The 17,085-nt window shown below is 44.6% G+C and overlaps 1 protein-coding gene across 1 annotated transcript in view; it reads right to left on the bottom strand.

Annotated features, from left to right (window-relative positions):
• Window positions 1-16,272, bottom strand: part of zcchc24 (zinc finger, CCHC domain containing 24) — a 92,366-nt gene extending 76,094 nt beyond the window's left edge. The window contains exons 1-2 of the mRNA XM_084322218.1: window positions 15,834-16,272; window positions 9,248-9,448 (exon numbers count right to left, since the gene is read on the bottom strand). Coding sequence (XP_084178344.1) covers window positions 9,248-9,448; window positions 15,834-16,070 — 438 coding nt within the window. The 5' untranslated portion in view covers window positions 16,071-16,272. The remainder of the gene's footprint in view (window positions 1-9,247; window positions 9,449-15,833) is intronic.
• Between the last annotated feature and the right edge of the window lie 813 nt (window positions 16,273-17,085).

Below are 17,085 nucleotides of genomic sequence, written 5' to 3' on the forward strand. Positions count from 1 at the left end.
TTATACCCACCTCCCTTCAGTTATACCCACCTCCCTTCAGACTTATACCCACCTCCCTTCAGTTATACCCACCTCCCTTCAGAGTTATACCCACCTCCCTTCAGTTATACCCACCTCCCTTCAGTTATACCCACCTCCCTTCAGAGTTATACCCACCTCCCTTCAGAGTTATACCCACCTCCCTTCAGTTATACCCACCTCCCTTCAGTTATACCCACCTCCCTTCAGAGTTATACCCACCTCCTCAACTGCTACTACAGTCGGCTACTGGCAGTAACTCAACCCCGTCCCCTTCAACCTGCAAAGTAAACGTTGGAGCTTGAGGATGATACTAACTATATGCTAACTCCCCCCGGACGATTTATGAGAAAAGCTTAACAGATTGGAATAACACACTGTAAGTGAAGTGTGAGAGGAGAGGAGCAGTGTACATGTCAGGAGAAGCAGAATGTGATTCTGCCCGCTGGACCGGGATCACAAGCTCGCCAGAGCCCTGTGAAGTCGAATCCCTCTGTTTTCATTGGCAGGGTGGCCTCGGGTCCACTGGACAGGACTCCCCCCCCCCCCCCCCCCCCCCTAGCTTATCCCCAAATGTATTTCCTTTCCAGGGCCAGCAGTAAACCGAGAGTACTCCATTGGCACGTAATGGGATTACTCCTCGTTACGGATTACCGCGCCTCCATAGCCTTGGTCACGGAAATGACCCCAGGCATGACGACACTCCCCATTAAAAACCTCATCTTTTATTTGTGAGATGAAAAAAATAATTGGATAATATTTGGGCCTTCGACGGGCCAGCCTAGTCTCTGCTATCCTTGGCTGGGCTTGTGATGTATGCAGTGAGGGGTGATGTGTGATGTGATGTATGGGCAACAGTGGGCGTGACGATGCAGAGCAAATGGACGTTAACTATATGAAGGAGCCCAGGAGGAGGCTAAATAACCCAGACGGCGTTGAACTGTGTAGGTGTGGAGGCCGTCTGGGGACCGCTGCTCTTTGTGTTTCCATTGGCACTTTAACGAACAGCTGAAATGCAAACCATGAGAGGCCAGAGTGTGATTTGAGCCCCTGCATGACTACAGAGAGATTGATTTCGTAGCTCCTATTGTCAGGGGGGGGGGGGGGGGGGGGGGGTTGTTTTAATAAAATAAAAGGCTTGCATTTTCCTTGACTCGGTGTTGCCCGGAAGATCACCGGTTCAAAAGTTCAAGTACACATTGTTAACTAATGGCTATGGATTTACAGTACGGAGATCATTTCAAAATACTTATCCCATGTCTCACCCAAAGGTAAACATAAGCATCGTAGGAAAACTCTGGGTATAGCTTATATTAAAAAGAAAAAGGGCAGAAGTTACATGGAGCAACAAATAACAAGTAAAAGAGTTAGTTGGAGTTAGTTGGAGTCAATAGATGATCTAATCCCACACATTGGAGATATTTCATCAGCGGGCAGGTCTTTAAGACGCCAACCGGGACCCGCCATCATCCGTCATAAAGGGAGTCAAAGCATTTTCATCTGACATCTGCTCCTCGTTACCGTTCCATGCAACAGTGACTCAAGGCTGGAGCTATGCTATAGCACCTCGCCCAGAGAGAGAGAGAGAGAGAGAGAGACATATAGAAAGACAGATAGACACAGAGAGATAAAGAAGAGATTAAGAGAGAGAGAGAGAGAGAGAGAGAGAGAGAGAGAGAGAGAGAGAGAGAGAGCGAAAAAGAGGGGGAAAAAGTCACAGCCGACTTGTCTCAACAAAAACAGCTGTGCTCAAATTCCAGAATTCAGAGTGAAAACGACATTGTGTTTCCCCTTGTGGAAATCACATAATTTTCTGACCTCAGTCCAGACCCAGCAGTTTGCCTTTACAAGACGACGCCATAAAAAAATAATTCTTGGAAAGGAGAATGTGAGAAATGTACATTCTCAGTCATTCTGTGGTTTATTCCTAACCTCTGTATTTCTTGAAAGCGCTTCCAAATGTCATCAGTTATGCCAATGTCAGTACAATGTCTATAATCATGTCTGCCATTGCAAAAAAAATCGTATGTGGGTGTCACCACTACATAATCAAACAACAGAAGCATTGTTGATCCAGGAGGAGAGAGCCATGTAGATCATGTGGCTTCACACCTGTATTAGCCCGTCATCTCTGGGCTACTTAGCAGGTTTTTCTAGCTGTAGCCCATTGCCCATCTAATATTTTCTCATCTTCGTTCTAATGGAAGTCCAGTGGACTGTGATGATATTAGTGCTAACAGGCTTATGAGAAACTGGGTGATATAGTAAATGCTAGTGTCTAGTGTGGTGTTTTTTTCAATTGATTTATATCCCTGAAATTATAGTGTCTGAGTCAGATATTATGGATTCACCGCAACCACTGCTGCGTCCGCTGCCACCGCCACTGCCACCACAGATCCTGGGTGTGAATATGATTAGTGGAGTCGTTTTTATTGGACATTCATGACCCCTAGAAAAAGAAACCAATTGTTTTGGGTGACCCTGTGACCGTTCCTCCAGTGCCAACATCAGGCTAAACTTTAAATGGAGCTCATCTTGACCCGTTAGTCAGTCATACAGTCAGGTATGATGAGATCATGAGAATAGAATAGAATAGAAATCCTTTAATAATCCCGAGGGAAATTCGGCACTACAGATCGCTCACATTGAACAACAATAAACATTTAGGTAGTCAATAGGACTAAAATAGGAATAAGAATATAATCATATTAAAAATAAGAATAAAATAGAATAAAGAATAAAATACGGTCGGGGATCTACATTCTGTTCTAAAATCTTAAATATACAACTATCCAGCCAAAAATATACAGTAAAATGTACAGTAATAAGTGTGAAAATGTAAAGTGAAAAGTGTCCAGCAGGATTTTGCCAGGCTGTACTGTCACCCTGTGCTCAGTGATGCAGTGAGGCACAGTGATGCATTATAGAGTCTAATGGCTGTCGGAATGAAGGACTTCATGTGCCGTTCAGTGTACATCTAGACTGAGCCTTAGTCTAACGTTAGTTCTGAACGTGCTCCTTCTGTCAGCCAAGTCCGTGTGTAGTGGGTGGGAGGAATTGTCCATGATGGCGTGGAGCTTAGCAAGGCTCCTCCTCTCCGCCACCACCGCTAGAGAGTCCAGCTCCACCCCTACCACGTTACTGGCCTTCCTGACTAGCTTTTCCAGCCTGTTTGTGTCCCCCGCTCTCAGTCCGCTGCCCCAGCAGGTCACAGTGTACAAGAAGGCGCCCGCCACCACCGACTCGTACATCCTCAACATCCTTGTACATCTCATGATATCCAGAGACGCGGATCCTTATGGAGAAATATCCCATAAGGACCTATGAAGTCTGCCACACTACGATTCCCCGCCATTTAAAGTAGTAACAGTGCAGAACTCCAACTACTGGCAGTCAGCGGAATTACACAAACACTATCATTGTCCTCGCTGTCCATAGCTTTCTTTTTTTTTGTTTTACTTTTTTTCTTCTGAATGCCAAGTTTCCTTTTTTATCTGGAGCTTCCACTCCAGAAACCTTTCTTGGACGTTTCTTAGGTTTTTCCAACATTTCACTCCGTCCCTACTGTTGTTCTTCTCTTCCACAAACTAGCCAAAAACACATCACTATACCAGTGCGCCAGCGCGGGAGTGTCTACACAGACACTACTCTGGTATACTGAGAAATACAGAGAGAGCCCCCTGGTGGTGATGGGCTTAAGCAGCATTGTGTAAACTTGTTTGGACAGGGCTTAAATGTAACGGACATTCATTTATGTCAAAGTTCCGCACTGCAGCTTTAAATTTAATTGATAATCACTTTTTTCCCTACTCTCCCTTTGCTGTTAAACTGATGCTCACAAAACTGGCTGTGTGGCATCTAAGGACAACGTCTTCAAATACACCATCTAGATATAATGTAATAGTTGATAGGCCAGACCGTATGACTGCAGATCCAATTGAATTTAGGATTTTCCGAATTTAGAAAAACTAACGGTAAACAGGAAGTTATGTGTTACTTGTGAACTCTTTGTCCGATTTGCACCAAACTTCACAAATAAGTTTGTTCTACAGAAGTAAGGAGGCCTGTGACGATGTGCGTTATTTTGCCTCGTTGTGGCACTATTCCCACAAAAAATGGACGATAGGATCTAGACCATTGACCAGAGTTATATTCTCTTATATGATCTAAACAGCAAATATCGAATATGAATATGAATTCTCGATGTAACAGTTGTCTCAAGCTTTCACACGACATAACTAATGTATGGTTGATACATTTTTAGATTTCAACAGACTGTGGTGTCACTTATTCATACTTATTTTGCCACTAATTGTGAGGCTAGTTTGAATGTGCTCTCTGCTGATTTGGTTGTATATACCAATTATGGAATGTGATGAATACCTACTAATAAGCATTCCTTTGTTCCTCACATTTTACCCATACACTCACACATTCACACACCGACGGTGGAGGCAACCATGCAGAGTGCCAACCTGCTCATCGGGAGCAAATAGGGGTTAAGTGTCTTGCTCATGGACACTTCGACACTCTGCCCGGGAGGAGCGGGAATCGAACCGGGAACTTTACAAACTAATTACAACTAATTACAAGAACCTACTTGATTTTGATGACCCCATGACCTTTTCTCTACTCAGAAGCAGGCGGGGAGCTACTGGTAGCTTAGCTTGTGAGCTACTCGTTGGAGACCACTGATCTAGACACTACCCTGGTAAATGACTAGATCAGTAATAGCTTCCTGGAGTTGACAATAGCTCAGACCCCATTGGTCACACTTTAGCGTGCATGTGACCTCATAGCTTGAACCCACTGCTGATTCGCCACTGTTATGCTTATTGGGCTCACACACACACTTGCATCATGAAACACTGGGACATGGGAAATGAGAGGGTAAAGTTTGTTTTCTTAAACAAACATCTAAGATTTGTGAAAAAGTACTTACTTACACGTTAAAATAACACATCGACCAGAAAAGTGTGTTTTCTTAATCTGGAGGGTTTTCATTATTTACCAACCATGACTAACTGGGTGATAAACTGAAATGCGAGAATGGATAGTAAAAACAATCTCATATCTGACTCTTGGAGTGGAAACAAGATAACAGTTACTACACCGTTCTCAAGATAGTTTCTCTCAGGCGGCTGGGTGGCGCAGTGGGCAAGGCGCTCGCCACTAACGCAGGATATACTGGTATCGAGCGCAGCTCTCTGCGTTGCTTCCGGCTTGGCCGGCCGTCATACTAACACAATTGGCAGTGTTAGAGGGTGGGAAAGCCGGTGGGTGGGGATTGGACTTTGTGGACAGCGACTCCTACAGGTCGGTTGGGTGACGCCTGTACAGCAGAGACAGGAAGTATCGGGGGCAGCGTGAGCCTCCCACGCGTTACTCCTCGTCACTGAGAGTTCGAGCTGTCTGGTGAAAAAATGCGACAGGCTGCCTCCTCGTGTACCGGAGGGGACACGTGATGCAAGGCTTCTATCCTCACTACAGCCGACCAGTGGGAGGCATAGTCTAGCAACGTTCAAGACAGGGTAGGGGAGAATTGGATACACGAAATTGGGATGGGAGAAAAAATTGAAAAATAAGGAGAAAAAGTGGATAGTTTCTCTCAATGTGAAGTGCCCAATTAATACACACACACACACACACACACACACACACACACACACACACACACACACACACACGTACACACACGCATGACTACAGAGGACAGAGGCCTGCCTGTCCAACAAGTAGGTCAGACCAGAGCCAGAGCCCAGAGAGAGAGAGATAGCCTAACAGCAAACAAGGTCTTTTGTGGCATCTATGGACACACTAAACTAATTCTGAGGCAAGTCAGATTAGTATTACTGCGGGGAAATAGCATTTAGTAGCCATGTGTAATATTACATAATATTACATTGTGTTGTACAAAGTACAGTTAAGGAAGTTCAGAGTATCGGGGAAGATACTCCAGTCCTTCTACTCAGGAGCTGTAGAGAGCATCCTGACCGGAAACATCACTGCCTGGTATGGAAACAGCATGGCACAGGACAAGAAGGCCCTACAGAAAGTGGTGCGCTCAGCCGAGCGTACCACGGGTATTGCACTACCCCCCCTGCAGGTTCTATACAACAAGAGGTGCAAATCCAGAGCCTGCAGGATAATGAAAGACCCTCACCACCCCAATAACAGCCTGTTTCAGCTGCTGAGGTCAGGCAGACGCCTGCAAATCCCAGCTACTAGGACAGAGCGGCTTAGGCTCAGCTTCTTCCCCCAGGCCATCAGAGCCATGAACAATGTACATTGAGTGCTCAGAACATTGAACTGTCCACACACAAGCACACATGAACACACACACGACACGCACACTGTGCACGCTCACACACGAGCAGCCACTTAACACTTTAACATGAGCGGGCACACACTCATGTCGCACACACGCACACTTATGGCCAAAGGAAAGGACACTTTAAATTAGAATAACAGGAACAGTGTATTGCACTACCAAAGCTAACTAGCATGTCACACATGCGCTGTAAATAACTATGTACAGATACCGAGATGTCACTCCATGTTACCTGCTATCTGTTACTGCACAATGTTGTTTCTTCTTTTGATTCTATTATATGTACCACTGTATTGCACATCGTTGCGGGCAAGACCACCCGCATTTCATTGTATACCTGTATGCCGTGACAATTAAAACTCTTGACTTGACTTGACTTGACTTGACACTGAATTATCATGGGCAGGAGGGCACTGATATTACTAGGAGCTACGTGGGCGATGAGGACTTCCAGTGGCCTTTAGTGATGAGGATCAGAATCGTCATCACTATTACAATTAACTACTTGTATTTCCAAAACGGTATCGTGGTATTTCCCTAATTTCTGATCACCATTATGGTGAAATGACCTCAAAATTATGGAAATACATCGTATCTTGGTTTTAATTCAATTTACTGTATGTTTCCTTCATTAAGCCTAGGGAGACGGCAGCATTGGTCTATTTCTATCTACAAAACCATAAACTCCCTGTATATCTGTGTCATCTATAACTCGCCACCAGCTGCTGTACCTTTCGCTCTACTAGGTGGCTGTTCCTTTAATTTTTTTGGATCTTGTTCCCCCTCCTTTTTCCTCCGTTTTTCTCCCATCCCAATGTTAGTCGTTATGCCAATTCCCAATCCCCTTCCTGGTCGCTGCGCACCTACCCCCTACGATCGGTCTGGGAGAGTGGAGGCTATCACGTGCTTCCTCCGACACATGTGTAGCCAATCAACCGCTTCTTTTCACCTGGCAGCGCGGACTCACTGAGAGGGTGTAACGTGTGGAAGGATCACACTACCCCCCTTAGATCCTTTCCTCGCTGAGCAGGCGCCCCGACCGAACTGTAGGAGTCGCTGTTTACAACGACCAGGACCCACCCACCAGCTTTCCCACCCCTAACACTGCCAATTGTGTTAGTATGAACGACCAGCCAAGCTGGTAGCAATGCAGAGAGCTGGGCTCGAACCCAGCATCTCCTGCACTAGTGGCGAGCGCCTTGCCCACTGCGCCACTTAGCCGCCCTTCTAGGTGGCTGTTCTACCAGGTACCCAGGCTGTTACCATTTACCATTCACCCAGGATTTGCTCAGAACTGGGTAGAGCAGCTTTCTCTTATTTTGTACCCAGGTCATGGAATAACCTTCAGAACACGCTACAGGTTAATGATTTTGTCTCCCTGGGAGAGTTCAAAGCTCTGTGTAAATGAAGAGTGCAATTCACAAGCTGGATTTTGTATTATGTATCTGTTGCAACTTGCCCCTTATCTGCTTTTAACATGCTCTATTTTCTAATTGTCCCTGTTTCTTCTCATCACGCTCTATTTGATCCTTTCTGTAACTTTATAATGCTGTATTATCTTGACCAGGTGTCCCTGGAAAGATTGATTTTCATCACAATGGATTTAAAATAAAAGAGGACACCTAGTCTAATAACTTCCCTGTGCAATCTTTAGCTGGGACATAGTGTCACAGATGCAAAACATTCTTGCATAAAGTGAACTGCAGCCTGTTACTAACGTTACATAACGTTGCTAACGTAACATTGCGTTCCTAACACTGATAACAACATACGTTGCTAATGTTACCAACGTTGACTGTTGTTTCATAACCATGGACAGCACACTATTAACTTGTCTTTATCACAGCAAAGATATGGGCTGGGGGGGGTTTAGCTTAGCCTAGTAGTAGAGAGAGGTAGACCTTCTAGCTTTGGGTGGATGCTAGCTACTAACATTGGCACCAGCAGGTCGTGAAACAAGCATGCACATTCACAAATGTGTATCAATTCATCATCAATTTTATAGCTTGGCTTTCTTTTGCATCTTTACGTGCTTTAGTAGCTTAAGCAGATGGCTAGTGATAGCCATCTGTTAGTCTGGATCGGCGTCATGAGACTGTGGGTATAAGCATCCATTGGCCGACGATTTCAGTCGGAATTCTCCTTCCCCTCCACTATCTGCGACACTATTTTGCAAGTCTATTTTGCTTAGCGCCGCCCAGGATGATTGTGATTGTTTTAAAGAAGTACAAACAAGCCAGAGTGTTTTTTCCTCTATACCGGAATGATAATAGGTTCAGCCAGACCTCTCTCCGGCGCTGGTACAGTGCTAACGTAGTGTAACATTATGTGGAGAGAAGTATGGCTACTACATGGCAGCACGGTGGTGTAGTGGTTAACACTGTTGCCTCACAGCTAGAAGGTCCAGGGTTCGATTCCTGCTTGGCGACCGCGTTGCCAGGTACCCAGGTGGGGTATCTCCCATGCACAACAGATCGCTAATGCTGTCGCGCTCCCTGATGAAGACGGACAGGAGCGCTTGGATTGGTCCCCGGGGCGCGGCCCCACGCCACAGCCCCTATCTGCTCCCGGCTGCCCTTGGGGGGAAGGACGACGGGATGGGTCAAGCTCAGAGACTCAATTTCATCGGCGACCCAAAATAAAATTGCATCTGTGTGTGCCGCCCATCGCATGTGTGTGTCAATGCATGATGAATAAAGACTTCTTCCTCTTCTTCTTATTACTCGAGACTAGCTCTGTGTTGACGTGTGTGTAAGAAGTGTGATTGACATTGCATAGCAGTGTGAGCTGTGATTGGTCGACGTTTGTGGGGACAGAGATACAGACATACATACAGACAAACCCTTCAGAAAAGAAAAAGAGGTATTATGTAAAGTTATTATTATACGCGTGTCTCACCTGAGGGCAGTCTTTGATGTAGTGGCCCTTGTTGAAGCAAAGGTGGCACAGGTAGTTGGGCGGAGGTCTCTTGCTGGGCTTCCGTGGCTCCGAGGAGAGGGAAAGGTCGGAGAAGTGATCGGTCAGGGAGGTGAGTCCATCTACAATGTTGTTGAGGGAGCCGTACGGTGACACATTCTTGTACACGTTGTTGTTTAAGGCCTGGAAAACAAGAGATATATGTACTTATATATGTACTACATTAACTATATATGTACATCTTCTTCTAAATCTTTGTCCAAAAGCCTGCCAACCATCAATCACAAAATCAGTAGACCCGTTGGAATGTTTTAATGTAAATCATTCCAGGAGGCACAGAGAGATGCCAGGGTACATCTTTACAAATACTGCACCTGTAACAACCCCACCCACTCAAAGCTACAGGAAACACATTCGCTTTTGAAAGACACTAAACTACAGTACTACATGCAAGATAACGTCACACAAAACATCCTATTTTCGAGTTTGAGATGTTGAGTTTGATCTTCAATTTCCTTCCACCACTCTCTCTGTCCTGTTTTCTCTGGTGTTGAGAAAGGGGGGGGGGGGGGGGGTCTCAAGACGATATCTCTCATTAAACTCAGAACATCTGGCACGAGGCCCAGTTGTGCTCACAAGCTGTAAAAGTACCCGTGGAGGATGTCCATTGAGAAGGATGGGACTTTATGGAGGATGACTCATTGTATACAAGAGGTAAAGGCATGTTCCCCACCCAGGCGTGTGTAACATCAGACCATGTCACTATGCACTGTTGGAGATAGACTAAGTCACTATGCACTGTTGAAGGTAGACTAAGTCACTATGCACTGGTGGAGGTAGACTAAGTCACTATGCACTGTTGGAGGTAGACTAAGTCACTATGCACTGTTGGAGGTGAACTAAGTCACTATGCACTGTTGGAGGTAGACTAAGTCACTATGCACTGTTGGAGGTGAACTAAGTCACTATGCACTGTTGGAGGTGAACTAAGTCACTATGCACTGTTGGAGGTGAACTAAGTCACTATGCACTGTTGGAGGTAGACTAAGTCACTATGCACTGTTGGAGGTGAACTAAGTCACTATGCACTGTTGGAGGTGAACTAAGTCACTATGCACTGTTGGAGGTAGACTAAGTCACTATGCACTGTTGGAGGTAAACTAAGTCACTATGTACTGTTGGAGGTAGACTAAGTCACTATGCACTGTTGGAGGTAAACTAAGTCACTATGCACTGTTGGAGGTGAACTAAGTCACTATGCACTGTTGGAGGTAGACTAAGTCACTATGCACTGTTGGAGGTAAACTAAGTCACTATGTACTGTTGGAGGTGAACTAAGTCACTATGTACTGTTGGAGGTAGACTAAGTCACTATGCACTGTTGGAGGTAAACTAAGTCACTATGCACTGTTGGAGGTGAACTAAGTCACTATGTACTGTTGGAGGTGAACTAAGTCACTATGTACTGTTGGAGGTAGACTAAGTCACTATGCACTGTTGGAGGTAAACTAAGTCACTATGCACTGTTGGAGGTGAACTAAGTCACTATGCACTGTTGGAGGTAGACTAAGTCACTATGCACTGTTGGAGGTAAACTAAGTCACTATGTACTGTTGGAGGTGAACTAAGTCACTATGTACTGTTGGAGGTAGACTAAGTCACTATGCACTGTTGGAGGTAGACTAAGTCACTATGCACTGTTGGAGGTGAACTAAGTCACTATGCACTGTTGGAGGTGAACTAAGTCACTATGCACTGTTGGAGGTAGACTAAGGCCATGTTTAGACGGAGATAGTCTGAACAGAAACTGCAAAAGTCGTCTTGCGGTCTCACTTTAAATTTTGCGTTTAGACTAGTGTTTTGGGATGGAATTCTGCGTGCAGACGAGGCTGTAAAGACTCGAGACGACGGAGCCCCGCTGTCACACGATTGGCGCATATGTCACATGACGTGCTGTGAAGACCCGCCCTACTCTGCCTCTGATTCGCAGACTGTGGGTGGGGGAATGTGATTGGACCAAAGCAGATTCACTCACAGACAGTGGCTCCAGTCACTAATAGTTGCGATAGCCGTGGGACAGATTCTTGTGTATTTAAAAGTACTGCCAATGTAGCCTTCAGGTGATCGCCATGGATAGAATCAGACATGCTTTGTTTACGCTTCTAGGCTACTGGCGCATGCCTGTGACATAAGCAGTATGCGACGAGAGCCTTGACAACCCTTTCGTCATAGTTTTATGCGGTTTGACAGTTTAGATGATAGCGCAAAGGTTTATCGTTTCTAGGAATTCCACCCAGGAAGGTGGTCTCACTTTTTTGCGGATTCTCCCCGTAAAAACGCTGTTGCCGTATAAACAAAAGGCACATCCGAAAAAATATTTTTGCGGATTCACCTGCTAGCGTTTCCGTCTAAACAGGGGATAAGTCACTATGCACTGTTGGAGGTAGACTAAGTCACTATGCACTGTTGGAGGTAGACTAAGTCACTATGCACTGTTGGAGGTGAACTAAGTCACTATGCACTGTTGGAGGTGAACTAAGTCACTATGCACTGTTGGAGGTAGACTAAGTCACTATGCACTGTTGGAGGTAGACTAAGTCACTATGCACTGTTGGAGGTGAACTAAGTCACTATGCACTGTTGGAGGTGAACTAAGTCACTATGCACTGTTGGAGGTAAACTAAGTCACTATGCACTGTTGGAGGTAGACTAAGTCACTATGCACTGTTGGAGGTGAACTAAGTCACTATGCACTGTTGGAGGTGAACTAAGTCACTATGCACTGTTGGAGGTAGACTAAGTCACTATGCACTGTTGGAGGTAGACTAAGTCACTATGCACTGTTGGAGGTAGACTAAGTCACTATGCACTGTTGGAGGTAGACTAAGTCACTATGCACTGTTGGAGGTAGACTAAGTCACTATGCACTGTTGGAGGTAGACTAAGTCACTATGTACTGTTGGAGGTGAACTAAGTCACTATGCACTGTTGGAGGTAAACTAAGTCACTATGTACTGTTGGAGGTGAACTAAGTCACTATGCACTGTTGGAGGTGAACTAAGTCACTATGTACTGTTGGAGGTAGACTAAGTCACTATGCACTGTTGGAGGTAAACTAAGTCACTATGCACTGTTGGAGGTGAACTAAGTCACTATGCACTGTTGGAGGTAGACTAAGTCACTATGCACTGTTGGAGGTGAACTAAGTCACTATGCACTGTTGGAGGTGAACTAAGTCACTATGTACTGTTGGAGGTAGACTAAGTCACTATGCACTGTTGGAGGTAGACTAAGTCACTATGCACTGTTGGAGGTAGACTAAGTCACTATGCACTGTTGGAGGTGAACTAAGTCACTATGCACTGTTGGAGGTGAACTAAGTCACTATGTACTGTTGGACTGTTGGACTAGTTAACTAGCCAAGGACAGCATTGTTTTACAGTCTGGACCCTGAGTCACACAGTATGTCACCGGCATGCTAGTGAATTCATATGAAGATTAGGTTTTGAATACGAATGTTCTGTAGGGAAAGGGAGGGACAGCCTGCAGCTCCTCATTTCCCTTCTCATCCATGCCATGCCTTCCCTTGTTCCAACGAGCTAATATGAATCAGAAAAATATATACTTTCAAGAGAGCAAGAGAGAGAGAGAGAGAGAGAGAGAGAGAGAGAAGAAAGGAGCCAAACATATTAGCATTAGACACTTTGTAGAGTGGATATATTGTACTTATGTATACAAAAAAATGTAATAGTTATGATTGTGATCTGTGCTTTACACACATAACCATTATACCACACTAAAAATGGTCAAAATGAATTCAGTCATTGTCCCTGTGTGTGTGTGTGTGTGTGTGTGTGTGTGTGTGTGTGTGTGTGTGTGTGTGTGTGTGTGTGTGTGTGTGTGTGTGTGTGTGTGTGTGTGTGTGTGTGTGTGTGTGTGTGTGTGTGTGTGTGTGTGTGTGTGTGTGTGTGTGTGTGTGTGTATAAAGGCACCGCAGTGTGAAGCTGCTGCTTCTCCTCAGTGGGAGTAATGTCTCTCCCCAGACGGAACCACGGTCATGGTTTGGGAAGTAATGTTATTGTTGATGTCTAATGTTGTATAGTACAGAAACCTTATACTTGGCAGCAACCTGGCCAGCCCGGCGCTGAGGTCCAGGTCCAGATCTAACCAGGCTGCTGGCTCGCTAACCGGTTCCAGCTTCAGGACTCATCATGTTTCATTTATAAGGTCCACCCCGGGATGAATCAAATATTACTGCAGTGTTCCTTTGTTTCCAAGCCTTTCCAGCTGTTGTTCCATTTCAGACCTTGACTGATACTGATATTCTGCCGTTCTGTCACTCACTTTGTGGGAAAGGTATAGGCCTACATCTATTTAGCAGCACAGGGTGTAAAATACAACACAAGCAAGGTGTTGTTTAGTTAATGCACCAAAATGGAGTATACAGGACGTTTATACAGTATTTCTATACTTTCTGGCCATGAATCCTCCCTCAGGTGTCAACCTACAGGAAACACATTTCCCACACATCTGCTAATGGTGTGCCCCCATATTTGTTTATTTATTGTGTGTGTGTGTGTGCGTGTGTGTGCGCGTGTGTGTGTGTGTGTGTCAGCCAATCAGAACCTCTGAAAGACCAACTGGTCCTGACTCCCACTATAGATGTCAGGTTCTGCTCAGCTCATTTGTTGTGAGTAGGTGACTCAGTGCTTCTACAGATCCATGGATGAGGTGTCGCACTCCAGGGGAGGCACACACACACACACACACACACACACACACACACACACACACACACACACACACACACACACACACACACACACACTGTTGTGTTTAAACTAGGAATCTGGTGCAAGGGGCAAGACTGAAAGGAGCTCATGTGAACTTCATCAAGCCAAATTATATATATATATATACACATACATACATACATACATATAAATATATATATATACAACAAATACATACATATATATAAATATATATATACATACACATACATATATAAATATAAATAAATAATTAATATAATACAAGCTTTGTTAAACAATGTTAAATGTTATCAGCATGGGAGGCCATGATACTACTAAACACATTAACAAACACTTAAACCCATCTTCCATGCATCAAATACAATCATGTATTACCAACATTTGACTCATTCCCAACTTGGAAACAGTCTGCCGCCATCCATACGATCTGTTAGAGTACGAGTGAAATGTACATTACTCATCTCTCGATCAAATCTCTAGAGTGGTCTATTTTACTTGGCTTAAAGAACTGCCTGCTCAAAGTGTTTCCAGACGTTGTGTTCATTCAGTTTGAAACACTTGATACTCAATAGGATTAGATGGCATTACACAACGGCTTATAATATATAATGTGCACACACCCGTTTTCTCAGAGAACCGTTTCATGTTAAATGGCTTCCAAAGCCTCTGTGATCATGTCACCATCCTAATAACTGGACACTGGGGCTAAGTTCACTGCATCTTCTCTACCCCTTGTCTCCTCTGAACCAGTATATTGTCGTTTTTAAATACATGACACCATCGCAATATACCCATCAAAGTAACAGAGATCATTTGAATGTCAGTCGACAGGTTGTAAGACTATTATACTTTAGATAATATTTGCCCTACTGCATCCAAGTCATGGGGGTGAGACTCTGTGTACAGGAGGGTATGGTCTAGGAGGTGGAATATCAGGTTTGTACATGCATGCATTATTGGCATGTTTGTCCTAAAATTACACAGAAACAGAAATAGAAAGTATGTAAACAAGTCTTGATTTTGTTTGCACAACCAGATCTATTTGAAGAACTCAGGCAAAATAGATCTCTCCACAGGAGTCAGCAATGGCCTGCTAGGCAGAGTACGCCCCCCCCCCCCCCTCTCTCCCTCTCTATGAATTCAGATTTTGAAGATTCTCTTCTCTTATATGGCATACTGCACTAAACCTTCAAAACACTACCATTAGTATGCAGAACACAAGCCCAGACGCCTCACGCTCCTACGTGTGGCACGCTCGAGACAGGCCTGCGCTCTGATCCATCCCCAAAACAATTGGCCTGAATAGTGTCTGCAAGTGTACAGCTTATTACCAGTTAGAGGGGCTGGGGGGTTTGAATAGCCTATTGTAAGAGACAGACACGGTTAGTATACATATGCTAACTGATAACAGTGAAAGCTGAAATGTCCAAACGCCTATAGGTGCTAAATGTTGGTTTCAGAGCTGTCAATGAGTTAATGTTCTGATCTTAGAATAAAACAAAACTTGTAATAACAGTTGTTGGTGGACTGGACCGTTATGATAGGCCTACTGCTTTCTAGAAATACTGATGGATTATGAGTTTATGACTTGCCCTAATGTCCACATAAGAATTATAACAATTATCATGGCGGTTATTATGAGTATTACCAGAATAGCCCATGTTGTACAGGCTCAGCCAGCGCCAGACACGGGACGGGACGAGTCCAGAAACACCACAACATTCAGTTTAGTACAAGTGGAATCTAAACCCCACCACCAGATATAATGTATAACATAACATGTCATCGTTTACCTCATTCCGCTGGAGTTGAAAGAAGTTGTTGAGATAGTTGGAGTTCAGAGAAGAGCTCAGGTCTGCCGTGGGAGTCTTGCTGTAGTTGAGGTCCGGGTGGGAAGAGTTGGGCTCGGGTCTGAACGCGTCAAAGGCGCTGGTCTGGTGGGTGTCTTGCAAGGAGAGATAGACCCAATTGAGAAGTTGTGCAGGCTGGTACACGGAGGCACTCGTGTCTATAGCAGACAACAAGCTCATCTTTCAAACTGGCTATTCCACCGCTGGTTCTTGGACTGGTCTCTCAACCCAACTCGCCGATTTTGCCGTCCTCTTCTCTTCTCCCCTCCCGGCAATATCAACCAATCGCTCCTTTTTCTTACCGTAATAAAGTCCCTATCCTCCTCGTATACTGGGAGCCTAGTCCCAGTTTTACTGTTACGCAAAAGTCATTGCTCTAACATCACATGTCAGTATAAAAAGTTTTCACCCGCTCCCCATGGTCCGTTATCTGCCTTTATTGCAGTGGGACAGTGGAGGGTTCATTGGATATGCAATGGTGACGGCTGTGCGTCACGGAGGACGCAGGCGAATGAGCGCGCTTGGGTTCTAATAAATGGGAATAATCCAATTTAAGACTGGCTAATCTGTATCCTTATGTGTATGTTTTGTTACCCATCTTTACAACCCAGTTTCTTTTGTAATAAATGTACAATGACTGGTCCCCCAAGCGCGCGCGTGTGTGCAGCAGAGAGACCAACTCTCTCTGTGTGTGTGTGTGTGTGTGTGTGTGTGTGTGTGTGTGTGTGTGTGTGTGAGTGAGTGTGTGTGAGAGTGAGAGTTGGGTTTAATACGTGTTCTATTTATTCAGCGATAGGCAGAGGTGAGATTCTCAGGTCTGTGTTAACAACTTGTTTTCATTCTTCTATAGAGCTCTGGCGCTTGACATGTTATATCTCCTAATTTAGTGAGTCTTGATTAACTGATCACCTCCCATTTCCAAAGTCAATATAGCCACATGTTTTCCCCAAATATATAAAATATACCAATAAATATCTATGATCTCATGTAGATAATGTAAATCTGGGGAAGCATTAATGAGGTGGGATATTTGCAGGAGCAAGTTGATTATAATTACCAATACGCTTTATATTAAACTTTTTTTTTAAAGATTTATTTTAGCGTTTTTCCATCTTTTCAAGGTCAGACATGATCGACAGGAGAGGGAGGATGGGAGAAGAAGTGGGGGAAGACATGCAATAAATTATCCCCCGAG

This window comes from Notolepis coatsorum, assembly GCF_963971535.1.
Source record: "Notolepis coatsorum genome assembly, chromosome: 9".
Classification (NCBI taxonomy): domain Eukaryota; kingdom Metazoa; phylum Chordata; class Actinopteri; order Aulopiformes; family Paralepididae; genus Notolepis; species Notolepis coatsorum.